This window comes from Fusarium musae, chromosome 2, assembly GCF_019915245.1.
Source record: "Fusarium musae strain F31 chromosome 2, whole genome shotgun sequence".
Taxonomy (NCBI): domain Eukaryota; kingdom Fungi; phylum Ascomycota; class Sordariomycetes; order Hypocreales; family Nectriaceae; genus Fusarium; species Fusarium musae.
The window spans coordinates 4407198-4432626 of NC_058388.1; the positions used below are offsets into that span (position 1 = coordinate 4407198).

At 49.7% G+C, this 25429-nt stretch overlaps 9 protein-coding genes across 9 annotated transcripts; 7 read left to right on the top strand and 2 right to left on the bottom strand.

Annotated features, from left to right (window-relative positions):
* Positions 1 to 904: 904 nt before the first annotated feature.
* Positions 905 to 2250, top strand: J7337_003252 (uncharacterized protein; the record flags this gene model as incomplete). The annotated part of the gene is made up of 2 exons (XM_044820969.1): positions 905 to 1335; positions 1383 to 2250. 2 exons carry the CDS (start codon positions 905 to 907, stop codon positions 2248 to 2250), a joined length of 1299 nt encoding a protein of 432 aa, XP_044685269.1.
* An 884-nt stretch (positions 2251 to 3134) lies between these two features.
* On the top strand, positions 3135 to 4301 carry J7337_003253 (uncharacterized protein; the record flags this gene model as incomplete). Its single annotated transcript, XM_044820970.1, has 2 exons — positions 3135 to 3450; positions 3589 to 4301. 2 exons carry the CDS (start codon positions 3135 to 3137, stop codon positions 4299 to 4301), a joined length of 1029 nt encoding a protein of 342 aa, XP_044685270.1.
* Positions 4302 to 5166: 865 nt separating this feature from the next.
* On the top strand, positions 5167 to 8106 carry J7337_003254 (uncharacterized protein; the record flags this gene model as incomplete). Its single annotated transcript, XM_044820971.1, has 1 exon — positions 5167 to 8106. The coding sequence occupies one exon, from the start codon at positions 5167 to 5169 to the stop codon at positions 8104 to 8106; it is 2940 nt and encodes a 979-aa protein (XP_044685271.1).
* A 387-nt stretch (positions 8107 to 8493) lies between these two features.
* On the bottom strand, positions 8494 to 12036 carry J7337_003255 (uncharacterized protein; the record flags this gene model as incomplete). Its single annotated transcript, XM_044820972.1, has 4 exons — positions 8494 to 10470; positions 10527 to 11174; positions 11248 to 11720; positions 11772 to 12036. 4 exons carry the CDS (start codon positions 12034 to 12036, stop codon positions 8494 to 8496), a joined length of 3363 nt encoding a protein of 1120 aa, XP_044685272.1.
* Positions 12037 to 12478: 442 nt separating this feature from the next.
* On the top strand, positions 12479 to 14530 carry J7337_003256 (uncharacterized protein; the record flags this gene model as incomplete). Its single annotated transcript, XM_044820973.1, has 4 exons — positions 12479 to 12581; positions 12633 to 13505; positions 13587 to 13823; positions 13893 to 14530. 4 exons carry the CDS (start codon positions 12479 to 12481, stop codon positions 14528 to 14530), a joined length of 1851 nt encoding a protein of 616 aa, XP_044685273.1.
* Positions 14531 to 15136: 606 nt separating this feature from the next.
* Positions 15137 to 16671, top strand: J7337_003257 (uncharacterized protein; the record flags this gene model as incomplete). The annotated part of the gene is made up of 2 exons (XM_044820974.1): positions 15137 to 15334; positions 15388 to 16671. 2 exons carry the CDS (start codon positions 15137 to 15139, stop codon positions 16669 to 16671), a joined length of 1482 nt encoding a protein of 493 aa, XP_044685274.1.
* A 1258-nt stretch (positions 16672 to 17929) lies between these two features.
* On the bottom strand, positions 17930 to 18911 carry J7337_003258 (uncharacterized protein; the record flags this gene model as incomplete). Its single annotated transcript, XM_044820975.1, has 3 exons — positions 17930 to 18149; positions 18197 to 18806; positions 18860 to 18911. The coding sequence occupies 3 exons, from the start codon at positions 18909 to 18911 to the stop codon at positions 17930 to 17932; spliced, it is 882 nt and encodes a 293-aa protein (XP_044685275.1).
* A 1918-nt stretch (positions 18912 to 20829) lies between these two features.
* Positions 20830 to 23225, top strand: J7337_003259 (uncharacterized protein; the record flags this gene model as incomplete). Its single annotated transcript, XM_044820976.1, has 2 exons — positions 20830 to 21084; positions 21129 to 23225. 2 exons carry the CDS (start codon positions 20830 to 20832, stop codon positions 23223 to 23225), a joined length of 2352 nt encoding a protein of 783 aa, XP_044685276.1.
* An 853-nt stretch (positions 23226 to 24078) lies between these two features.
* J7337_003260 (uncharacterized protein) lies at positions 24079 to 25319 on the top strand (the record flags this gene model as incomplete). The annotated part of the gene is made up of 3 exons (XM_044820977.1): positions 24079 to 24298; positions 24361 to 25176; positions 25228 to 25319. The coding sequence occupies 3 exons, from the start codon at positions 24079 to 24081 to the stop codon at positions 25317 to 25319; spliced, it is 1128 nt and encodes a 375-aa protein (XP_044685277.1).
* Positions 25320 to 25429: the final 110 nt, after the last annotated feature.

Genomic DNA, 25429 nt, shown 5'->3' on the forward strand with positions numbered 1-25429 from the left:
GACGATGCCACAATGGTTCTTGTCTAATGGTTGAATGAGATCCGAAGTCATATCAGGATAATCGTAAGAAAAGTCCATATGGAGCCGACAATTGCCGAAAGCTAGTATCAGAATGTATCTTCTGATATCGGGCGGTAGCTTATAGTACGCGCAATGTTGAAAAGTCGGCTTCGGTAGTCCAGGCTCTTCTGCGACATCTCGAAAGCCAGATGGCGTTATGCATCGAACTCGAAGGGGAGGATTGGGGAGAAGTGAGAGTTTTTGGATGGCATCTTCTTTCTCGACATCGCGTACGATCTCGGAAATGCCAGATTCGCTTGGAGGATATGGAGAACCCTCAGAAATTCTCATCCTGATGATTCAGGTTGACAATGAAATTGAAAAGAGCGAGAGAAGGGCGGTGGAGGTTTGGTTCAGTGGTCGGTGGCCTGAAATAAGTGATTCGAGCGCTATTTTACTTGAAACATGACCTGTGCTTTGGCGTGGAGCCACTCAAGGACCAACAACATGTTGGTTGTGTGTGCAGTGCAGAAAGAAACGCATTGCGTCAGCCATGGCAAACAGGATGATAGTTGATGTTTCTGAGGACCTGAGAGTCCATGCACCTGGTGCGCGATTAAATCAAAGTAACAATCAGCGGTAGCAATAATTGCAGCCAAGGCACTTCACTATCGCGCTGTTCTGCCTTGTCTCAGCCGCAGGAACTAAGTAGCCAATAGAACAGCGATTTTCAGCCTCTGACGACGTTCGTGATTGTGAATGTTCTGCAGCAGGTGCTGGACGCAGTGAAATATCATTGGTGGCCTGTTCTCACGCCTGCATTTGGCCCAGCATGTTGCCGTCGCCTTTCTTATCTCTCCCATTCATATTGTCATCCACCAAAACACGCCCTTGAGAGAGCACCATGGCCGAGTTAGCGCTCGCAATCATCCCTCTCGGTCTCAAGACATGTGTCGGTCTTGTGAGCTACCTGGGCGGGCTCAAAGATCACGATAGTGCTCTTGCTCGACTCAAACGCCTACTGGAGTCTCTAGAAGCCAGTTTCCGCTTACTAGACGGGTTTTTGAAGAGTGATCAACTGGATCTCTCCACCTCGAAGGCTGCGACTTATGCTATCCGATGCTTGGCTAATTGTGAAGACTGTTTGAAGGACCTTAAGGAACTTGGAGACAAGCTTGGCGCATCCAGCCCGCCCGGACCTACAGTCAAAGACAGAATGAAGGGCACCTATCGAAAACTTTCATATCCTCCACGGCAGGCTCAACTCACACAATTGGAAAATGCTTTGGATAGTCTTTGCACTCCACTCAACCTGGCTGTCCAAGGCTTGTACCTGTACGTGACTACCAAAGTCTTCAAGACTTACACTAACAGTTGACTAGAGAGCTGCAAGCTGTAGCTTCTAGTGCTATGACTCTAAACGCTGCAAGCGTTCAGAGAACAGAGCTTGAGGTCTCGACGTTGGCTGCTACAATATCCCACCTCACTGGTCCTATTTCTACCATTCAACCACAGCTCGCCTTCGTCCAGAGTTCTATCGACTCCGTGGCTCTTCAGATTGACTTGATGATCAAATCACATTTCAAGACGCAGATGGATGAGATCCGAGCATCTTTCCAACAAGTGGAGTCTGCAGCGTTGCAACGCCATGTTCAAACTGCTGAGCTCCTGTCCAGACTCAGTATAGATGATCAAAATCCTACACAAGCTGTTTACAGACTTGCCTTTAGGCCAAGTGCATTATACGAGCTAGCTTCCACTGCCTCCGCCTGTTCTTGTAGGGCAAAGCGGCTACGTACACAAAGAACGTGTCGAATGGGATCGCTGTCTTTCAAAGATGAAATTGTTTCCCACAAAAGTCACTTCAGAGACTGTGATTTCTACGTCGAAGCCAATGATTATTGGCGAGAAAGAACCTTGAGGTTCACAGGACTCACTGGATTGATAGGAAGAGCTGTTGAGTTAACATTGCGCACAACTATTGGAGCAGGTGGTTTCAGCATCAGCCCCTCTATCAATTACTTTGCTATGGTAGATGAAGGTAACTCTCCAGCTTTTAGAGCCATCAGCTTGCTGGTTGAAAGCCGCCTTGGAGCCAGATGGGCAATGGAAAGTTATCCGGGACTCTTGTTCGAGTCGATTATTCGAAAACTTCGATCAATTTTCCGCTCTGGGAGGGCTAGGCCAACCGATATTAACTCGAAAGGCCATTCCTTACTTCATCACTTGACCTTGACTGTTAGTTCTTAACCTGTGGCATTGCGTAGGAACTAACATGAATAGATGCACTCCGGTGACTTCCGAATCTTAACCCAGCAGCAGCGTGCACATCCGAGTTTGAAGTCCTTGTTCGACTTTCTTATCGCAGCAGGTACCCCAGTGTCGGCCGTTGGGTCAGACGGTCGGTATGTCAGCTTTTCGCTATCGCGACCGTGGTATTGACAAAAACTATAGTCTCGCCCTACACATAGCCGCCGACGAATTTGTGCTTCCATCCTCGATTCTTGCCCAGTTGTGTGTAGACGATGCGGAGATACCAGCCCCCAGGCCTCCAGAACTGAGGTTCGGCAGTTTTGGCCGCATCGACATCGCTACGTACGATGGTGTGAGTCGAAGGATTGCCGAAGGTACGGTGTGAATATAAATGATACCATGATATGTGCTAAAGATAAACCCAAATAGCATTGTTTGGGCCATTGACCCTCGCGATTCTACGGAACAACCTCAGAGAAGCTGAAGATCTAATCAATAGGAGTCCAGAGTGTATGGGAGAAGTCAGCTTCTATGGTGAGACTCCTTGTTATGTGGCCATCGAGAAGCCGGAAATCTTACGACTGTTGGTCAAACGAGCAACCCCAGAACAACTTGTTCAGCCATGCCGAATAGCATCAGGCATGATCAGTCCTCTTGGTAGGTCGATTAGGAGAAGTAAAAGCATCTGCGACAGTCGTGGAACTACCGACGGGTCTGTCTGCCCCTGCACCGAGGCAGTGAGAATCCTGTTGGAAGCGAAATACCCTATCAGACCATACTATGACTTTTCTAAGCGCAATATTTTTGGCATGGCTCAATCGCTTAATTTGTTCATTAGTGCTTCGAGACATTGCAAGCTTTTGATTGCAAGACAAGTAAAAATGTGTCAGCAAGAGTTCGAAGAGTCCGCTCCAAGAACATGGCTGCTCTCAGAAAACAGGCATTCGTCACCAACGCAATCCGACATCCGATCTGTCAGGCCTGACGAATCTCTACAGAGACAAGCGAATGCCAAACCAACAACCTTGCAAAGAACTCTGCCAGCACAAGTAGGTTGCAAGGGTGGTGAAAAGCCCATCTTCAGACCCATATGGCTTGATATCACGCGCCCTGAAGATGCATCTATTTTTCGGCATACGGGATTCACCGATATTGACGACGCCTGGACACATCCATCACTAAGCGAGCAGGCATTTAGTGCGTTCGGTCCAGACGTATGGCAGGTCTTGGACTGTACATCGTCGCAGTATGTGATGTGGCTATATAACCACTGCCCAAACTTCTGGACTGTAATTTGCGAAAACGACAGATCAGAGCGTTCTAGTTATATTCTAGCCGAGATCATCATCAACAACAGGAAGAATTTGAAGGAATACCTCACCAAGGACCCTTTGGCCATTGAATACACAGATAGCTGCACTTGTCAGTGTTCACCTGAAGGTTATACGCCTTTTGCTCATGCGATACGGTGCCTTTTGGAAAGCTATTCATCAGATACTGACGAGCTGCGATCATTCGTGGAAGACTTTGGAGGAATGTTGACCACGTATCAACATACGACTGTTTTAAGGCAAGCGGTCTTCGCCGATCTCGATATGGTACACACATGTTCCACCAGGTCGGATTTTCCAGATGAGGCGCTACACGATCGTGTCTATACCGCGACAGATGATGGTGACAAAGCAGCCTTTATCGATAGCGTGACTGTCGAGTTCAAACGATGCATGCTTGAGGATGCCGACACAGCAGAGAGCGAAGGAGAAAATGACGACATGTATCTCTTTCGTGAGACTAGTAAACATCACCAACGTGCTTTGGGATTCTGGGACCAAATTTTGCCCTCCATGATGGGGAAATTTGAGCAGACTTTGGCGTCTACATGGAATCCTGACCCTGAGGCTTTGAAAGACCTGGGGGTAACTCTATGGATCGAGGAAGAGAAGAAACAAGAAATCTGTGCTAGGGTGTATGAAGTTAGAAGGGATGACGAGGAGAGCCGCAGGATGGCATTTAAAGAACTTATGGACAAGCTAGAGATGATCGAATGAAGGACAGTTGTTTTTGTATATGGACTGCGAGAGAATTGGGGTGTACGGAGATGCGAGGGACAAAACAATCGATTGATGGATTGATTGAGAAAGGCGGTTGCAAAGCCTATGCACAATATGGTGCTTCACACTCTTGTTCTGGCCCTTACTCAAGGTCGGTTGGGACAGTAGAGATGAAGATAAGATCTCTTGTTAGTCACTATCTTAAAGATATAGGCGTAGGTATTGGTTGATACAGCTCATGGTGAGATCTTTGCTAATACTTTTTCCATCAGTCAATGACTTGTGTGAGAGTTCAAGGTATGGAGTTGAAAATCATGAAACACCAGAGGCTGCAGCCTAAGGGTGACCCACTATGCTCTAAAATCTGACGAATCATTTCTGTCAATAGGGACAGTCAGCACATCTTAGCTTCATCCTTGGCTTCACTTCATCTTTGACCTCACTTCATCTCATCAACAGCTTACAACTCATACTACTGTAGGCGATCTACGTGCAACAGCGAACTACTCAATTGTTACTTTACCTGGTACGACGCATCTTACTTTTGGGTTCTGTTCTGTATCGTATAAGCTCTTATTGACATCAGATCATTCACCAGAGCTATTGGCTTACACGGCCGAGACGGCACAGTTCCCTGCAACTTGTGGCCTGAGGACACCAAATCCTCCTCCTACCTGGTATATATACCACACACTACCCTCCTCCTTCGACTCCTTCCCCTCCTTTCTTTTACATCCATTCCATCATCACGTTATCCTCAAAACCTTGTTCTTCATCACTAATGGCCAGAATCAAGCAAACAAAAAGACGTTCAACACAAATACAGAAGACTACTACCCCTAAGCCTCAACCTACTTACACCATGGCTTCCTCTGGTAGTGTCTTCTCCGAGACTCTCCAAGAGATCACCAACACCAAACTCCAGGAGCTGTCTAAGAGACGCTCTCGTTTTGAAGAAGCCAAGGCGGCGATTCTTTCTTCCGTCGAGGCAGAGAAGGATGCCGTCAAGCGTCTTGTCATCTTGAGCGATGGTGTCAAGAAGTGCTTCTCTATCAAGCTTACCAAGGAGAGCAAAGTCATGTTAGGTTTCAGCAGTCACAAGCGCCTTGAGATCGACCTCAAGAACCTCGACCGCTTTCTTGGCCAGGCCAAGACTGATCCTTCCGTGTCGCAGAAGATGCTGGCTGCCTGGGAGGAGTCACTCACTCGACAGCTTAACATGCAAGCCCTGCAGTATCAGTATGCTTGGCTCTATGGCGAGCTTGTGACGGAGTGGCTGTCCGGCGATAAGGAGAAGGATCCAGAGGCAGATGTCGAGATGGGCGAGGCGTTCGAGGACGTCGGCGACCAGGCAAAACTTCAGTCAAGGATGGACTGGGAGGACACCGTCTTCCAAGCCGCCGATATTGATACCAAGGCCCTCAAAAGTTATCTTGAACATCTTTTCGGCTGTAACAATAAGGACAAGAAGGCCATGGTTAATAGTCTCAAGGTCCTTCGGCAATGCGTCTCTGACCATGAAGCATCTATCTCAACGCCTAATCAGTTCACTGTTGGCTCCCTCAAGTGGATCATTCCCGGCCTTCACTCATCAGATCTCCTCTCCAATGAGAAACGAGAAGTGCTCAAGGACTTTGAAAGCAATGATATGATCTTGAACGAGATCGCAGACGTCCTCAATATGCGCATCAATGCACTCGAATCATGGACGTGGAACTCTGAGACTCCTGTCCCTATCTCGATGGAGAAGAAGATCAGTGGAGTCTTCAACATCCATATGCATGAGGACTTACTCCAAGCCATCTTCCTCCAGTATATTGGTATTAAATGGAGTGTTTTCTTCAAGACAGCCTTCAAAAGGTTCCGTGATTCTGTAGCCTGGAAATCGGAGAGGCAAGAGATCCCTCGAGACGATCGGCGACGACTTGGCTACTACCTTGGCCCACTTTCAGACTCGCCGTGCCTACAGCGTGAACGTGTCAAGGTCAATGAACAGAGATATTTCATGGCACAACTTATGGACCATGTGGGCGAAATCCCAGGCACTGCCGATGGTGAAGAAGAAGCTGAGTACGAGCGTTTCGCCGCTGACACCAAGAAACGTAAAGTTGTAGTTCAGGCTATGCAGGCGCCTCGTAGAGCGCTTGCTAGCAAAGCATGCCGAAAGGCACCATCGACCGGAGGTGTGGGACAGGGCGGTGCGATGAGACATCGCAGGGTCATGAATACCAGCAACTTTGCTGCTGAGGTCGACTACTCTGATGAGGAGGAAGAAGACGACGACGATGATGACGAAGACGACAAGTCCCGCAGCCCAATGGCACTCAAGCAGACCTTGCTTCATCTGCTGTCTACAGAGATAACCATCAACACTCATCTTTACGGCGAGATGACGGCATTCCATTCCGTTTTTGACGACTGGAACCCGAAGCTTCCCCATGACACTGTCTTTACGATCCTCAAGTTCCTTGGTGTCTCGGACACGTGGCTTGAGTTCTTCAAGAAGTTTCTTGAGGCACCTCTCAAGTTCGTCGACGATGATGACTCGTCGGCACGCAAGAGACGTCGTGGTACTCCAGCAGCTCATGTTTTGAGCGATGTCTTTGGCGAGACGACTCTATTTTGTCTTGACTTTGCTGTCAACCAGGCTACCTCCAATAACTTGTGGAGAATGCATGACAACTTTTGGTTCTGGTCGCCTGACCACAAGGTGGCTGTGAAGGCCTGGGACACTGTTGATGAGTTCACTATTGTCACTGGTGTCAGTGTCAACCCTACCAAGACAGGCACAGTCCGCATCTCCAAGGATAGTAATGTGACTCTTCCCATCGACGATTCACTGCCAGAAGGTGAGATTCGTTGGGGTTTCCTCCGATTGTCACCCAACACGGGCCGCTTCGAGATTGATCAGAAAATGGTCGACTCCCATATCAACGAACTTCACAAACAGCTACTTGACAAGCGCAAGAGTATTCTTGGTTTCATCCAAGCCTGGAACACATATGCTGCGACCTTCTTTACCTCCAACTTTGGTAAAGCGGCTAATTGCTTTGGCCGTGAACACGTCAACAACATGCTTTCAACCCACAAGAAGATTGAGGAGCAGGTCTTTACGAGACTCTCAGATGGCCAGATTACGAACGTGGTTGAGTTCTTAAAACAAGAAATCAGTCAGAGATTTGGTATTACGAACATTCCCGATGGCTACCTCTACTTCCCCATGGAACTTGGCGGTCTTGACTTGCAGTCCCCGTTCATTTCTCTCATGCAGATTCATGATGAAGTCTTCAAGAACCCATCTCAGCCTATGCTCGACTTCCAAGAAGATGAGCGTCACGCATACGAAGGTTACAAGCAAAAGTTCCTGAGCGGCAAAACTCGCCACGAACGATATGCCCTAGACGAACCAGACTGGGAACCCGCAACCGAACACGACAAAGAGACCTTTATGCCCTTTGAAGAATTCATCCGCTACCGCGAAGCTTTCTTCTTCGAGCACTTCACGGCTACCAACAGACTGCACCGCATCTTCCGCACGCTCATGAAGAGACCTACCGAGAGCAAGGTTGAGACCGATGATGGAAAGATATCAGCCGCGATGGAGCAGCTACGCGGGGAGTCGAATCTGCAGGGTATTACGGGCTGGTGGAATAACATGGATGCGTATTGGACTTGGGTTGCTACGTTTTATGGGCATGAGATTGTTGAGAGGTTTGGGAGGTTGAATATTGTGAATACGGAGTTGTTGCCTATTGCTATGGTTACTTTGTTTAGAGATAAGCGTGTTCAGTGGCAGGGTTAGGTGGATGAAGGATTGGGGGATTTGTTGGACACTGTTCATTGAAGATGGAACGAATAAGGGGAACTAAATTGTATGTCGCGGCAACGTTTACGAGAATGAAATTTCACTTTTGCATATGAAAAGATCGATCTGCTGATTGTAATTGACAAGCATATCTGTGTAGTTGGAATCAAAGTCTTAATCCGAAAGACTTTGAATCATCGCGCAGATACGTTTGAGATAGAGCGTCTTTAGACTGGCGGAAAAATCATCAGAAAGGATAAATATTGGTTCTGTATTTGCCACTATTATTTCGCTCATCCATGCAAACTACGGGCTCTTCTTCAGTAACGACTCTCGGCTAGTAGCTGACATTGTACGACTCTGTTCCTTGCCAATCCATATCTATTAAAGTGCCCACTGTTCAACAATCTCAGCCAGAGTTGTTTCGCTACCAACATTACCAGGGAAGACAACGAACGGCACAGACCGATGCTGACTTGTCTCCTCATCACATCTCCAGAGAGGCACACCAGGAGCAGCCTGGCCCATGATGAGAGCTCTCCTCATCTTGAGACCCTTGGTGGCTGCGTCCGAGGAGGTTATTCCTCCCTTGGCAATAATATATCGTGGCCGCACCTGGATGTTGACGAGAAGGCGGACAAGTGCAGCAGCCACTTTGGATCCAATCTTTAGCGAAGAGATTGCTTCGTCGGTCTTGATCAACGTCCGTGAAGTCATGACCAAGACATCTCTTCCCGCGCTAATAAGCCTGGTAGTCTCGGATATAGCATGATCTACTATCTTCTGCTCTTCTTCAGAAGACTTGATTAGCTGGGACACATCTAGCTCGATTACTTCAAGATCAGCACCCCTGCGCTCACGCAACGTCTTGAGCTGCGCTGTCGTTTTGGGTACATATGAGCCAGCCAAGATGAGACCACCAGTCCTTGGAGTATCAACATCAGCCTTTAGCAAGACTTCAGCCCAAGTCTTGGGTGGAATTTCTTTGATGCCGAGTCTCGATGAGACAAAGGCAGCTGCAGTGCGGTAGATGAACCGGTACCCTTTTTCCTCAGCGGCCAAGAGGCCAGCAACGAATACATTCATATCTGAATCCGCAACAGCGTTGACAATAATGACACGATCGGCACCGCGTTCTCCGCTCAGAAGCTTCTCTTCAACCTTGGCTGGACCGCCGCAGCGCAGATCCTCCAAGGTGATGGACGTGAAAGATGACGTTGTGAATCGCGAGCCGCATTTCTCGAGGATATACTCCCGAAGATTGGAGTTCCTATAACCAAACGTTGCATCCTTTGCGAATGAAGTCTGCGCAGCGGGGATGAGCTGGTCATCTTCTTGCACGTAATGAACATCGTCAATAGTGAACCTGCCGCCCTGACGGAAGAAAGGTGCAAAGACCCAACCATCGGACTTACCGAGGACCTGCTCGACTGCTTCAGGTTCCTCGGGTAAATGACCTCGAAGTGTTGAATCGCCGCGCAAGACTATCTCGAAGGCCTTGCCACTTTCTTCAGCGGCCTTTTTCACGTTTGTTGTGATCTCAATGATGAGTTCCTTTGCTTCAATTGGTGGAAGGGATCTACTGTTGGTTAGGATGAAGAAACCGCGGCAATCTGTTGCGAATTGCTCTTTTAGGGTGTCAATATCCCAGACGGCTAAGACATCGATGGTGTTGCAGGTTTGAGTTCCTGTGGGGTCATCGTCGAGAGCGATTAGAACAGGCATGGCACCGCTGTCAACGCGAGCTTTCGTCGACTCGATCAGATCGGTGGTGTACTCGGCCGGCAGGGCAGCTAATGTAGCGTTTGCTGGCAATGGCTTGACAGACTCTTCGTGTGTAGTGGGAGATGATACCTTGGTAGATGCATTCTTGCTCACATCTGATCCAACAGCCTCCCAGAGTCTTACCACGCCCGCATCCGACTCTCTAGCCCACCCACGAGCAGCTCCATCGATGTAGAGGGTATGAGCCACAGCAGACATGGGAGTATAACTAGCCAGCCTCTTAGCTTCATTCAAAACGATACCAAGATCCTTGACAAAGATTGCCAAAGCAGAGTGGGGAGTCCAATCGGCATCAAGCATCTGCGTAGCCCGGTTCTGAAACATCCAGCTCCATGCAGTGGACTCGTTGAAGATATCGTATACTTGCCGCGTATCGAGGCCGAGACGGGACGCGAATGATAGTGCTTCTGCTGCTGTTGCAATGTGGACTCCTGCTAGAAGTTGGTTGATGAGCTTTGCTGAGGATGCTGCGCCGACTCCGCCTTTGACGTTGTAGATGTTGGAGTCTTTGCCTGCCATGGCGAGAATTATGCCGCGAACGGATGCCAGTGCTGAAGCTGTTCCCGAGCAGATCATCTGTACTCAGTTAGTATTGATTACCCAGTATTGAGTCAAAGATGGGCGCTGCGTACCGTGAGATCACCCTTTGCTGCACGAGCAACACCTCCACTGACAGGTGCATCCACGAGGCTAAGACCCCTACCCAGCGACTCCAACTTGTCACCAATACGGCGAGCCTCAGACGGCGGAACAGTTGAGCTGAGTATCACAGTCGCTCCATCGGACAACTCCTCTACAGCCTTGCCTGCGCCAAACAGCACATCCCATGCTTGCACAGCGTTCTGAACCATGAGGATAAGCGCAGCGGTACCTTTGGCGGCATCAGCTGGTGAAGACGCCGCGATGGACAACCCACTTGGACTACTGGCTGCGAACTTCTCGACTGAGGGAGCCCAGACGTCATAGCCTTGTACGGAGAAACCGGCGCGTACGAGGGACTGTGCCATCCCCTGGCCCATTGCGCCCAAGCCAACCACTCCAATCGTTGCTGCTGATGGCGGAGTCTTGGGTGGTGTGACGTCTGTGGAAGGTTTACTCCCAAGCTTGCCAATTGCATCGTTGAGCATGGCCTTTTGGTGCTGCGATTGGAACAGCTCGACTAGGGTAGACACATGTTTGCGGCCATATCCCTGAGCGGAGGCGAGCAGGCAGACTTGCTCACTGGCAGAGCACAGTGGTAAAGGGAAGTTGAGACTTTTGGACGAAGACGTGACAATGCTCTAGATCTGTGTAAGCAAGCTGCACATCCCATTTGAACAAGTGGCGGCGTCTCTCACCACGGGAGCAACTTACAATTTTATGCAGCAGCGACTCAATCGACGGCTTCAAATTCCAATCTCCCTGCAGCATATGAGGGACAAGCTCCTCATATACCGAAGAATTTCCCGCGGCGTTGGTGATGATGTTGTATATCTCCTTGGCGTCAATTCCCGCTTTCGACGCCAGGCCAGTGGCCTCAGCAGCCGTGACAGCATGCGTCGCCTCAAGTAAACAGCTTGTCAAGCGAAGCTTATTTGCTGCTCCCAGGCCACCAGAAATGACATGGACGTTGTTATGAGCTTTTGACAGGAAGGCTACGCTCTCAATTGCGGCTTCTGAACCTGAGATCCAGATGGCGCTCTTGGTCCTACTGGTTGGTACGATGACAGAGCAGTCAAGGATTTTGATGTCAGGCCGACCGGCTTCGGTGAAATGAGAGGCTATGTCTTGGTAGAAATCTGGCAGGGTGAGGCATTCGAGTATGAGGGATGCATCTTTGGGCAATGCTTGAATTCGTCAGTGAGATGTGCGATGGATGTAATCTTGTCCTTACATACAGTGTAAAAGACCAGAGGACGATCCCAGAAGCATCTCACTCAAAACTTCTGCGTCCTTCTCCTCGATCCAGATAATCTGGCTCTGTTGGGCCACATGATAGACCGAGTCTGATTGTTGTACTTGCCCGGCTTCAATGAGCTCAAAACTTTCCGAAGACGTGTCATAGAAACTGATTGTGCCGGGGAGATGTGATTGTAGAGCTGATGCAATTTTGGCCTTTTCCGGGCTAAAGCCAACAAATCCAATTGAAGAATGAGATGACATGGTTACTGGCTGTGTTGTTGACAGACGATACCTCGTATCACAGCATGAGCAACGGAATCGCTCTTATAAATCATCGAATCACCTCGGCGTCCATTCCCAGTAATTGCCCTCCCTCTCAGTCCAATAAGTCCTGCATTTGCCGTCGTAAGTACCTACATTTACCGGTGATTTACAATGACACATCCACTGAGCAGGCAAATTGTGTCCCAATACGGTTAGAGACACTCTGCTCGGGCGGCGAAAGCGGCGCGAAGTCCGCACTCCCTCTTGCAACTCATTGGTCCATTCCGAGATCCATCGCGGTCATCCAGCCGCCCTCCATTCACCTGGCCCCGCGGTATACATTGCCCCAGCACCACGGTCTTCATACCGAGCAATTCTGATCCCCGGATGATCAGCCGCCCCAGACACTCACAATCCCCCCGTGGAGAGCAAAGCTACTATGAAGAGAACCCACAATGCCCTGGAAGCGGATGAGTTTGGACCCGGTGACGCTTCCGGCTCTGCCATTCGTGGATCCAAAGTGTCGAGAAAGATACGAGCCTGTAAGTGACTTCCACAGTCATAGGATAGTGAGCGTAACACAAACTGAATAGGTCAACAATGTCATACCCGCAAGATTCGCTGCGTCACAGAGGATGGAGCCCCAAAGTGTATACGTTGCACCAAGAATGGCTTCGACTGCGTCGTGAATAAGAATCTACAAGATCTTTTAGAAGGGGAATATGACTGGAAAAAAGCCATGGAGCAACAGATGGAGTCCATGCGCGCCTCAATGGTAGACATGAAAGCGAAACTCGATAACCTGCAATCGACTCAGCAACAAATGGCGCTCGCGACCACCTCCCCCGAGACGGTCTCCCGTCTCTCAGCTCCAACGCCTCATTTGACCGCCATGACTCGGGAGAACTCACCTGATACCCATAGTGCGTCTAGAGACGAAGGCGCCATTGTCGATGCTCCTATGGTGAGTCTCTTTCGAGCGACGAAGCTTCGCAACATCAGAAGCGATCCGAGTCGCGACGGTAGAGCAGCCCTGGACCGCCATCGCCAACCGGACTTTATCTCTCAAGGACGAATCACTCTGGCAGAAGCAGAAAGTCTCTTTGCTGCATTCCAGGGCACCCTCAACGCTTATCTCTGGGCTGGTGTCGCTCTCGTTCACGATACCCTCTCATCAGCCAGGGAATCATCCTCACTCCTGGTCGCAGCCACCTTAGCCGTAGCTGCTCTACACACCCAAGACGACGGCCAGAGCTTCGATCGCTGCTACGTCGTGTTCGCCGAGCTCGCCAGCCAAGCAATGTTCCAGCGGTACCATACACTTGACGACATCCGCGGTCTCTGCATAGGTGCATTCTGGCTCTCAGACCTAAGCTGGAAACTTTCCGGGCTCGCTGTACGCATCGCTACGGAACTTAACATCCACCAACATTGTGCACGGGCTTTGCGTGGGGAGACTTCGCATTGTGAGAAGGCGAGGCTGTGGTATCTTTTATATGTTTGCGATCATCACTTCAGCATTGCGTACGGGAGACCACCTGTGATAGCTGAGGATGTGACGCTGATCAATCATGAGGGATTCCTTGCACTTCCGGGGGCAAAGGGTTCTGACGTGCGACTTCATAGCCAGGTCAGCATATTCATCATCCTGAGTCGAACTTATAGGACGTTTGGTCTGGATAGATCACGCGTCGTTGCGAATGATGAGTTTGATGCGATACGGCGCTACAATGGCGAGTTGGGGCAGTGGAAGCAGAGTTGGGAGGCACGACTTGGGGAGCTAGGTATGATATCTCATATATGGCTGTAGACCAATCACTCAGAGTGTATCAATAGCTGACGTGATGCAACAGGGTGCGATCCACAGATTGGCGATTACCCAAAGAAAGGCGTTGTGCTACACTATCACTTCGCCCGCCTTCTTCTCTTCTCCGTCTGTTTGCAGGGTCTTCAACCTACAGATGGCTTTCTCATATCCCTTGAGAGACAGGACTTTATCAACACCGCCGTAGAGAGCGCATGTGCAGCACTGCGTTTAATCCTAGAAGACTCCGACATGCGTCGCGCCGTGGTGGGAGTCCCTTTATATCTCCTCACCACCATTGCGTACTCATCCATCTTTCTGATCAAAGTCTGTTCGTCGTGGAGGGCTGTTGTCGTACACCTCGCGGTAGACGATGTAGTCAACCTCGTTGGCCCCATCATCTCCATGCTCAATGCGACGCAAGCGTATGCGAGGCATGTAGCGCATTACATTGGGCAAGGTCTTAGTACCATGCTCGACAAACTCAAGTCGGGAGAGTCGGCGAATGAGGTACTCATGCCGCAATCTGCTAGCAACAGGACGATGGAAGTACCCCAAGACTCAAGACCAGTCCAACAAGATTGGGATCTGAGCTACGGTTGGATGATGGGGGACCAGCTTGGAATGGGGCTAGAATACAATCCTGGAGACCTGCTTGGGATCATTGGATCACAAATGGCAGAGTAATCGTAGATACCATCATTAATTAGCATACATAATAATTCAAAGACCAATTACTGCCAAATTTGTTCCATCCATCGGCACTCCGCTGATTATGTCTTTATTGCTTCTAAAGCAATATCTGCCAAGACCCCCCCCCCCCCCCCCCATTCTGCCCATGACTAGCTAGCTCGTCGCAATGCCGAACTACATCTTCCACTCGGTGCGAAGGCCGCCCTACCCCATGCTCAAGAGCGGCCTACGTGCCGCACCATCGAGCCAAAGTCTAGAGTGTTTCTTCCTCCGCCCCTCTTGTGGAGATGACAATACCTACGTCCCCGGTCTTCGTGCCCCGGACCTTACCCCATGGGGCGATCCACATTGAGTTCGAAGGCTTACCCATGGTTTTTATAGCGTAGCATTAGCTGGGGATTATAACATGGAGGCGGGTTTTTCGTATTTAAGTTCGTTGTTGGCCCTATCTCGGTTGCTTCAATCCTTGTCTCTGTACTCCAATCCTCTTCTCCAGACTCTTGGACTCCTCCAGCACACGCCACCTTGCTTTGATCCTCAAGTGCCTCACTATACAGCCCGCCCTTCTCACAGTCTTTCAAAGACCCAGAGATTGGCACGATGAGCGACGAGAAGGAAATGCCCAAAGCTGGTGAGCATCATGAGCAAGTCGGCATCTCGCAGGAACTGTCCGACGCTCTGAGAGACTACACCCCCGGCAGCCCTGAGGAGAAGAAGCTCGTCAGGAAGATCGACCTTTTCCTCATGCCTATCTTATGGATCATGTACATCCTGAACTACGTCGATCGCACCAATATTGTAAGTATCATCAGCTAGAACCTTCAACACATATACTCACTTACATGCTTCAGGGTAACGCAAAGATCGCGGGTATGGGCGACGACCTTAAGCTCACAGATGAGATGTACGCATGGGTTCTCTCCATCTTCTTCTTCGGCTATCTCATCTGCGAAGTCCCCTCCAACATGATCCTCTCCCGCAGCCGACCCTCGTTATTCCTCCCCGGCATCATGATCGTCTGGGGCTGCCTTTCCGCCGTCATGTCCGTCAGCAAGAACTACAGCACCATCCTCGCCTTTCGCTTTCTCCTCGGCTGCATCGAGTCCGGCTTCTTCCCGGGTGTTTTATACCTCCTAAGTTCGTGGTATACGCGTGCTGAGCTGGGCAAGCGGTTTGCTATTTTCTACGCTGCTGCGGTTCTCTCGGGTGCTTTCGGCGGTCTACTTGCTGGTGGTATCACATCTGGCATGCATGATGCTCATGGCATCACGGGATGGCGCTGGCTCTTTATCATTGAAGGGGTGGCCACTGTTGGTGTTGGTATCATTGCTTGTTTTGTGCTGCTTGACTATCCTCATAACTCAAAGCGCCTCAGCCCCCAAGAACGTCAACTGGCTCAGATTCGCATCGTTGCTGATGGTCTCGCCTCAACGAGCAGTCTTAGCGGTCGACTCACTCACTGGCAAGCCTTCGTCGCTGCTGTTTCAGATCCCCGAACTTACATCTTCATTGTCCTCTTCATGCTGGATGTCGGCGCAGGAACAATCTCTTACTTCATCCCGACAATCACAAAGACACTCGGTTACGACTCCGTTGAAGCTCAGTACATGACGGTGCCCATCTACGCTGTAGCTACTGTAGTGCTCATCTTTGTCGCCTGGTCCTCAGATCGTCATATCGAACGTCGCTGGCATATTACATCGGCACTCGCCCTCGGTTGCATCGGCAGTGTCGTGTGCGCCGCCGTTCAGAATCCCATCGTGCGATACGTAATGATCTGCTTGGTGGCTTCTGGAATCTGGTCAGCACTTCCTTTGATTCTCTCATGGGCCAGCGCAACTGTGAGCCTGCCCCCAGAGAAGCGCGCCATCGTCCTTGCGCTCGTCAATGCTTTTGGAAATTTCTCTAGTGTCTATGGAAGTCGAATCTGGCCTACGAGGGACTCACCGGCGTATCACATTGGCTTTGGTGTCACTGCTGCGTTCCTAGGAGTGGGTGCAATTCTTGCCTCTGTTTTGCCTCTGCTGTGCAAGATTACCGCTCACAAAGGAACAGCTGCTGAAAGGGCTGTTCTTGCTGGTCTTGAGACTGAGGAACGAAATGGAGCTGGTAGTGAGGCAGCATCTGCCAAGTGATATAGATTTTAGCAGCAGGCTAGAAGATGAACTGTCTAGCAAAATACGTAAGACTTTAGTCAGTGAGGAATTGATATCCACTTTACAAGTGCGTGCTACTCCCCTCGAATATGCTCCTATGAGAGAAATAATGGCTCGGAGTTCCTTGCTTATCTGGTTATGTATTCAAGTACATGGAAGAAGTGCTATGGTTGCTTTGTTTAGGATCAGCGGGTTGAGTTGCAAGGCCATCTTGGAATCGGAAAATAGGAAGGGTTGGGCTACATACTATTTATCTATGACATGATGAACTTCAAGATTGAACCTGGTTGAGATTTGTATTTATGTTAGCTGCCGGATTGTATCACGAAGCGATGGCCTGTCGAGTTGGTGAACAGACGAACTAAAGCAGTACGTTAAATACATGGACGTGGCTGTTCCATATCTCGCGCGTTTATCATGGTAGCCTATCACTAAGCTTTCTTGACGAGACCCGGCCTCATAACTCACATGATTGAGGAATCGAGTCGCTCATCAGAAAGGCAAAGACGAGACAAAGATATTCGGTTACCTGGTAAGCGTATCCAAAAGTCGGATCAAGCCATTGGTGGCAGCTTGAAGGAGTGTAGTAACTAGTTGTCCGGATATAGTTGGAATTGCGCTTGCAAAATGCTTCAATTGATTCATGCCATGGTCTGGGAACCTTGATGGAGTGTTGATGCAATGGGGTTGTAATCCGTATAAGGCCTTGTTCGGACTCCGTCAAATTATTGAGAGCAACAGGATGATGGCAGCCGAGACACGGGACCTTTCGGAGACTTTTGCGGGTCTTGTCATGCATTCGGTAGACAGAACAGTTCATGCAAAGTGCCGTGCATCATAAAAATATATCATATCATCTGTCGTCAAAATGGCATGATTTGATGCAGACGCATAAAGTCGACATGCAGGAACTCAGAACGGTGTCACAGTCAAGAGGGGTATGTCGTATTCGTGTCCCATCACATTGAAGCTACTACTAACTTGCATCATAAGGTACATGTCTCGTATTGACGCCCCAAACGCCCAATTCCCTTTCAATCGAGCATGTTATCGCGTTGCGTTGCATTTTTGCCCAGCTCATTCCATAACATACAATCTTGATCATTCATTCCAATCCATACCGGCTGGCTCAGGCTTAAAAACCACTCGTCAAATCGTGAGCGGAAAGTTTGTAAAAAAATGACGTCCGATGCGGAATTGTTCCGTGGACTTGATTGACTTTTTTTCGGGGACACATTTAAGCTCCATCCTCGTCATCGCCAACGCGGATGGTGCCCTCAGCACCAGCGCCGTTGGTCCAGTAACCTCCAATCTCGGGAGTAGTGTCGCGGTTCTGTCGCGTAGCAGTAATGATCCAGAGGCCGAGAACAGCCTTGGTGAGGACGTCGAGGACGGCGTAGATGACGACCTCGGTACCGACCTTGACCTTCCAAGCGCCACCAGCGGCACCCCAGACACTGTGGGCATTAGCTTTGTTCAATTGAAGAATGGTGAGGGAACTTACACAAGGTAGACGAGCCAGAGGATGAGAGAAGCGACGGAGATGGAGCCAAAGAGGCGAGCGATCTTAGTGCCTCGGGCACGAGAGGTTCGGGAGCCGGGGACAGCGACGTGCCAGATGGTGAAGACAAAGGCGATGACGCTGATAGCATACCATCCCCATTTCTGGGCAGTGTTGGCATGTCCAACAGCGGAGAAAGCACCCGCGAGAACAAAGATCACATTAGCAATGACGGCAAAGATGGTATGCGCACCATCAACACCCGCGAGGAGACAAAGCTCGACGACAAGCAGCGGTGTCGAGAGCGTCCAGTCAACATATCGGGCCCAGAAGACCTGGCGACAGACTTCATGGTGGGTGTCAGGAACATGCTTGTGGTGATCCCTCACGCTGGTGCAGTTGAAGTACGATGTCTGACCAGACGCCATGGCGAAGTAGGCGAGGGCAGAGATGATGGTGGTGAGAGTTGTGAGGAAGTAAAAGATGCGACGCTGCACGGCAACGTTCCATGATAGCAGGGCGAAGATGGCAGACACGACTGTCATAGCGACGAAGAGAACCCATAGAGCGCGAACGCCATTGTGGCCGATGGTTTGGTAGTGAGTCGGTTCGGCTAAAACATCATCATCAGTAAAGCTCTTAGACCAGGGTAAGAACGAAACATACGAACGACGGTGGGAATGGGAGCAACCCCTCCATGAGTCTTGAAAGCCTCCATGTCGACAAAAATCTTTAAAAGCTACTCAATTGAAAGATCCTCAAGTTTCGAAGCGATGAAGAAGCTAATAAGAAGCAGAAAGAAGCTCGAGGCTGGGGCGGCGGAGCTTATAAGAAGAGAGGCGGGAGCTTACGCCGCATCTGCCTGAGGCGTTCTCAAGCCGTGCCGTGAGTGCTTGAATGATTGGATTGGACGTTTCGTAAGTGAAAACAAAACGTCATCAATGACATGTTAGACTTGGGCGGGTTTGCACAGTGAAAGCAGGTATTTAGGATGCGGGGGAATGAACGCTTTCAGGTTACGCGAGGCCATCGTGTGTGAGAGGCGTCACGAATACGTAATTTTTGTAGCGAATCATGAGAGGGCTATGTCTCTGTCATATGATAGGGAACATTAACGATGCAAGTTATGCATATTTATGTTACAGTTCAGTAACGATTCTGTTGTATTTTTCTTATTTTTTATTACTGTAGCTGGAATGAACCTGAAGCTTTGACTGTGATGTGTTAAGCTTCCCAGACACAGCGCGTACCACAGACGTCACAAGCGGATCGACAAAAGGTCTAAGTTAGACTCGTGTTTTGTCTTTCCATGTCGAGCTAGAAACTTTGTGGCACCACAAATACCCGACGCCGAAGGATTTGCTCAGACGGAAGAATAATTGTTCCCTGCTGCCTTGGCTTGAGTTGCAGATCTCAAGGAGATGAATCTCGATCGTGTGGAAGATCGATCCCTGGGAGGGAAGAGGGAGGAGACGCAGGTGACACGGCAGAAAAGGTCCCGTCAGCCCGTGTCTCATATTTTTCAGCTATCCACAGTCACTCCGTACAAGGTCGGGCATTGTTTTGGGACGAGACGGGAGAGTGCATGAGGGAGAGAGATCGGTGAGGAATTATCGTAAGCCATGATGCAACTCGCCGTCTTGCATTCTCTCTCTCCTCTTGTCTCCCAGCCCGTCAGTCAGTATCAAACGTTCCCTCCATTTGCCGTCGTAAGCCATCATATCATGTCTCCCCCGCAAATTCCCCAGACTCAGAAAGTAATCACCTGCCGAACATCGGCTTTTCCAAAACCTGGAGAGTCCAATAACCACTCCCGCTTCCCGCTTCTTGTTGACATGTGAACGGGACCCCAACCCCGATTCATGACGCATCCTGGCTTAGTGACAGCCAACTTGTACCACGTGCACCTCCAGCACCTCCACCATGATTGGACTGTTCCCAATTCCGTACAACCAACAATTTCCAAGCGGTGTGCAGCTGGAAGCACAAGAGTCAGATGTTGTTGTATTGCTGAGAGAGTCTTTGTCAGAAAGAATCAATAGCCTACTGAACTTGTTGGGTAAAAAAGTAAATTTAGCTGGGGAGAGTCGGCTGTCAAGGACATGATCCCTGGAGAAGCACTGAATACAGGGCATTTTAGTGGTCCATGCTCCTCCACGTCAAAAATTGGTGGGGAATGGGGCCTCAGCTCGGCAAGTGGATTCAATTTGGGAATCGCAACGAAAACGAAAGCAAAGTGTCATTTCGCCATCTTTCCCTTCCAAACTAAACCAAGAAATTCCTCACTTTTAACTCTAAATCCAACGATACAATAAACTCATCATTCAGAATTACCACCTCAAGATCATCTTCCTCGCTCCCTTATCATTTCACCTCCAATTCTTCATGTCTCAGCGCCCCCTCCATTAACCCCCACCACTTCCGTTAACCCTTCCGCACCTACAAATGCTTCTCGACTTGTGACCACGATTCCTTGTCCGAACTGTCTGCTCGAATACAATACCCTTAACCCCCGACGCCTTGCGACACTACAACTCTAATCTTACACGTACACAATATCGTTTGCCATGCTATAACCTCGTTCCTCCGACCTCGCACACGACCGAACCTGCGCTTCCGCGGCGCGGGCTTTCACCATGGCTGACCTTATTCTCCCTGCCCGCGCGGTCCCTAGTATATACAACAAATCTACAAAATCCCCAGTTAAATCGAATATCAAAGCGAAGCGACCGCCGGTATCTTCAGTTCCTGTTGTCGGCACGCTGCAAGCGGCGATTAAGTCGGCCAACGATACATGGCAGTGGTGTAAAGATGGCTTGACAGAAGATCAGCGCTTGAAGATCAAGCAGTTGGAGGAGAGGAAGCGCATGCTATGCACGTCCATGCAGAATGTGCGTCATCCCGTCTGTACTGAAACCCTCAACTGACCAGCTAGGCCGAGTCCCACGCACAATGGGAGAGTGCTGCGAAAGAACTCGACAGTCTCGAAGGCAACGATGAATGGAAGCGCGATTCCTCGTCAGGCGACTATAACCCCGAATTGATCGAACAAAGACTGCATGACCTCGACGAAGCGCGGACGAAATGCGATGTACATACAATGATGCACCTGATCCGTACCGCTTTGTCGCGCGACCTTGGCGGGATGGATAACGTTGACCTATACCGACACTCTTACTCCGGGACGAAACATCTTATCGAGCGATATGTCGAATCTACAATAAAGACTATTGATGCTGTTGTCACGCAAAGCCGGCTTGACCAGAGTATTGAGAACAGAGACCTACTTGAAGGAATATTATTTGCTCGACAGAGTTATGGCCGAAGCGCATTACTTTTGTCTGGTGGAGGCACCTTTGGCATGTCGCATATTGGTGTTCTCAAAGCTCTTTTCGAAGCGCAGCTGTTGCCACGAATTATATCTGGCGCAAGCGCTGGGAGTATCGTGTGTGCTGCCATGTGTACCAGGACCGACGAGGAGATCCCGAAGCTTATTGAAGAGTTTCCGTATGGGGATCTTGCGGTTTTCGAGGATCCTAGCGGTCAAGATGGTGTTTGGAGTAACTTGCGTCGGTTGTTGACGGAGGGAAGTTGGTCTGACATCAAGCATCTGACACGGGTAATGAGAGGATTGATGGGCGACATGACGTTTCAAGAGGCTTACAACCGGACGCGGCGCATTCTCAACATATGTGTCTCCACGGCTTCGATGTACGAATTACCACGTCTTCTCAACTACGTCACTGCACCGAATGTCATGATCTGGTCCGCCGTCGCTGCATCATGTTCTGTCCCTCTCGTCTTCAACGCTGCGCCGCTGCTTGTCAAGGATCCGATTACTGGCGAGCATCAGCCTTGGAACCCTACGCCCCAAAGATGGATCGATGGGTCTGTTGACAACGATTTACCGATGACTCGTCTTGCGGAAATGTTCAACGTCAACCATTTTATTGTTTCTCAAGTTAATCCGCACGTCGTGCCATTCCTTGCAAAAGATGACCACTTGTCGCCATTTCGAAAGCCAGAACGAGGTCAGCAAACAAATGGCGAAGATTACGATTGGATCCACACCATGACATCTCTTGCGCGCGACGAGGCCTTGCATCGACTTCATTTTCTGGCCGAACTCGGCATCATGCCCAACCTTGCGACCAAGTTCCAGAGTGTTCTCAGCCAGAAATATTCCGGTGACATCAACATTCTTCCCGAGATGAGTATAAACGACTTGCCCCGGTTATTAAGCAACCCTAGTCCAGAATTTATGATGCGTGCATGTCTCATGGGCGAACGAGCGACATGGCCCAAATTGAGTCGGGTACGCGACCGATGCGCAATTGAACTGGCATTGGATCGAGCTGTACACAGACTTCGAGCTCGAGTTGTCTTTTCGCAAAGTCAACGCGATCTTAGACATTTGAACGTCACTGCTGGAAACATCCCGCTTAAGCTGCCGGTTAGAGTAAAGCAGGGCCAAGCAGTAATTGAACCACCCGCAGAGATTAAGAACCAGAAGCGACATCGCCGCAAATCTGGAAGCAGTCTGCACGTCGGACCTCGACAGTGGCTGTTACTCGACACGAGCACCATCACCGACGACGAGACGGAGCAAGAGGAGCTCATCGAGATGGAGTCACGGCGACGCGCTGGGTCACCCGTCGCACAGCGCAAACCCCGCCTCAAGCGTGCATCCCGATCCCAGATCCATCTCCACACCCGAGCCACCCTCTCAGCCGTCGTTGACGCAGAAGAAGTAAACCCAACGTTCAATTTCTCCAAACCAATTACTCCACCATTAAAGAGCCCGAAGGGTACCGAGTCACAGGCAGCGACATCAGAACCGGACAACGTCACTTCCGCGACAGAGGCAGAACCAAGTGAAGTGTTTCACTCGAGCGACGGGCGGGAAGACACAGATGTTAGCGATCCTGAGACGATTGAAGTGCATCAGTTGTCGAGTACGCTTAATAAGGCGGTTAGTGTGGATGAACCGAATGGACCTGCTGCGAGGGCTGGGTGGATTCTTTGGGACTAGGATGTCAATAGATGAGGTGTTGTGAGGAGGGTAGAAGGGAGGATGAGGCATAGAGCGAGATTACTCACGAAGCATTGTGTTTGGTGTTTAGCATGGGATTTGAGCAGCATTGAGATATACCATTCATATAAAGCATATTTTATTTATCTGAATTGGAGGGTCTGAGCCTCGATCTTCTGTGAGCTCTTCGTTAGGCGGAGTTTGTGTTAAGGTGGATGTTTGTCTCAACACCAGCTACCCTAAAGTCATTGTAAGTTTATATAAAAATCGTCAACATCTTTACAATGCCCATAAATATAATAAATATTCATAAGTATTAGTGAGGATTTCTTATGAATCTTACATAAACTCCTGAAACTAAGATGCTTTATTCAATTGAGTTGAAACCAGCTTTTGCTGAAGCCACCCCAACTGTGGTGGCGTGCATCGCCCAGAAGACAATTATGAAGAGAGTCTCCAGCAGTATTTTGACCGCACGGATCAAAAGCTGCTCGGACTCGAGGGTTAGGGCCGAGGCGACAACAACCCCTTTGCGTGTGACATTCTACCTAGCCTCAACTTTCGCTGCCAGGCAATTGGAGACTCCACTAAACGATTCGCCAACTCTCATGAGTTTTTCATGCGTCTGTAGCCGGGGGTAGATGTAACTGCGCCTGGGCATCAAGGTCCCTTACTCGACGTCATCCCTGACGCCCATGAATGGTTTTGAACGGGTCAATTTCTGTTGAGACTTGTGGCTGAGAGCTTATATGACCACCAAGAACTTTGAGCTTCTCCACGTCGCGTACCTATATCTAGGTACCATACCTACCGAAAAGGGTTGCTTCTCTATGCCTACCTCTGTATCATTATGATGTTGTTCTTTATCAGCCTCTCAGGGCTCTTGTCTCTCGCTAATGCCCTCGCCATCATCACGCGAGCACACTTCGATGTCATCGTTATTGGCGGCGGCCCAGCTGGCCTATCGGCTCTGAGCGGCCTCGCGAGAGTTCGCAGAAAAGCTCTTCTCATTGACTCTGGGCAATACAGAAATGCCCAAACGACACATATGCACGATGTTATCGGCTGGGATGGTAAGCAGCCCGGCTCACCTACCTTAACCTAGCAGAGAATTGATCACTGACTTGGTTGACAGGTGTTCAGCCAGCCTATTTCCGCTACGAAGCCCGCCGTCTCCTCAAGCACTACAAAACCGTCAAGATGGTGAACGGGACAGTGACCAACATAAAACGCCTCCCCGGCACAAACACACACTTCATGGTCTCCGTTGAAGATACCGGCTCATCGCCCATTGAAGTCTCAGCGCGTAAAATAGTCCTCGCGACTGGTCTAGAAGATATTCTGCCCTCCACGCCTGGGATCGAGGAAAATTGGGGTAGGGGGATCTACTCGTGCCCCTGGTGCGATGGTCACGAGTACGCCGATCAGCCCCTCGGTCTTCTATGCCCACTCGATAAAGTCGCGAACTACGTTAGAAAAGTCCTGACGCTGGACACCGATATCGTGGCTTTCGTTAATGGCACTGATACCGAAGAGATGAGGAAGCTCGCTGATCAGCAATTGCCCCAGTGGGAGGAATATCTAAAACTTCATAACGTGACGATCGATAACCGGACCATTACATCGCTCGAACGACTTAAAATGGGCGAAGACAATGATAAGTCTCCTCATCTACCCTCAGTGCCTAAAGATGATCTCTTCAGTGTGCACTTCACAGAGGGTGAGCCCGTGGAACGAGTTGCCTTTCTGTCGAGATTCGCTAGTAAACAGAGGTCGGATATTGGCCAGAAAGCCGGCGTTTTGTTGACGTTCGGGAAGTTGGGAGTGACTAGCGGGGGCATGCTAACGAATGTGCCCGGTATTTATGCTGTTGGGGATGCCAATTCTGATGGTGCACCTAATGTACCGCATGCTATGTTTACGGGGAAGAAAGCCGCTGTGGCAATTCACGGTAAGTGCCTACCTTTTGACGTGAGGTCGTGTGCTAATCACCTATATGTAGTGGCACTTGAGGTCGAGAAACAGGCTGCTGAGCTTGCGGAAATGGCAAAGTCCCGGATGTCTGACCGAGTATATGACTCAACCACGCAATAATCTATGATTTTTACACTTCTTTTCACACAAGTTCATTAAGAGCTTTTACATAATTTATATGATAGTGACGTAAAATTAGGAAAGGTTTATATCGTTTAATAAGCTTGTGA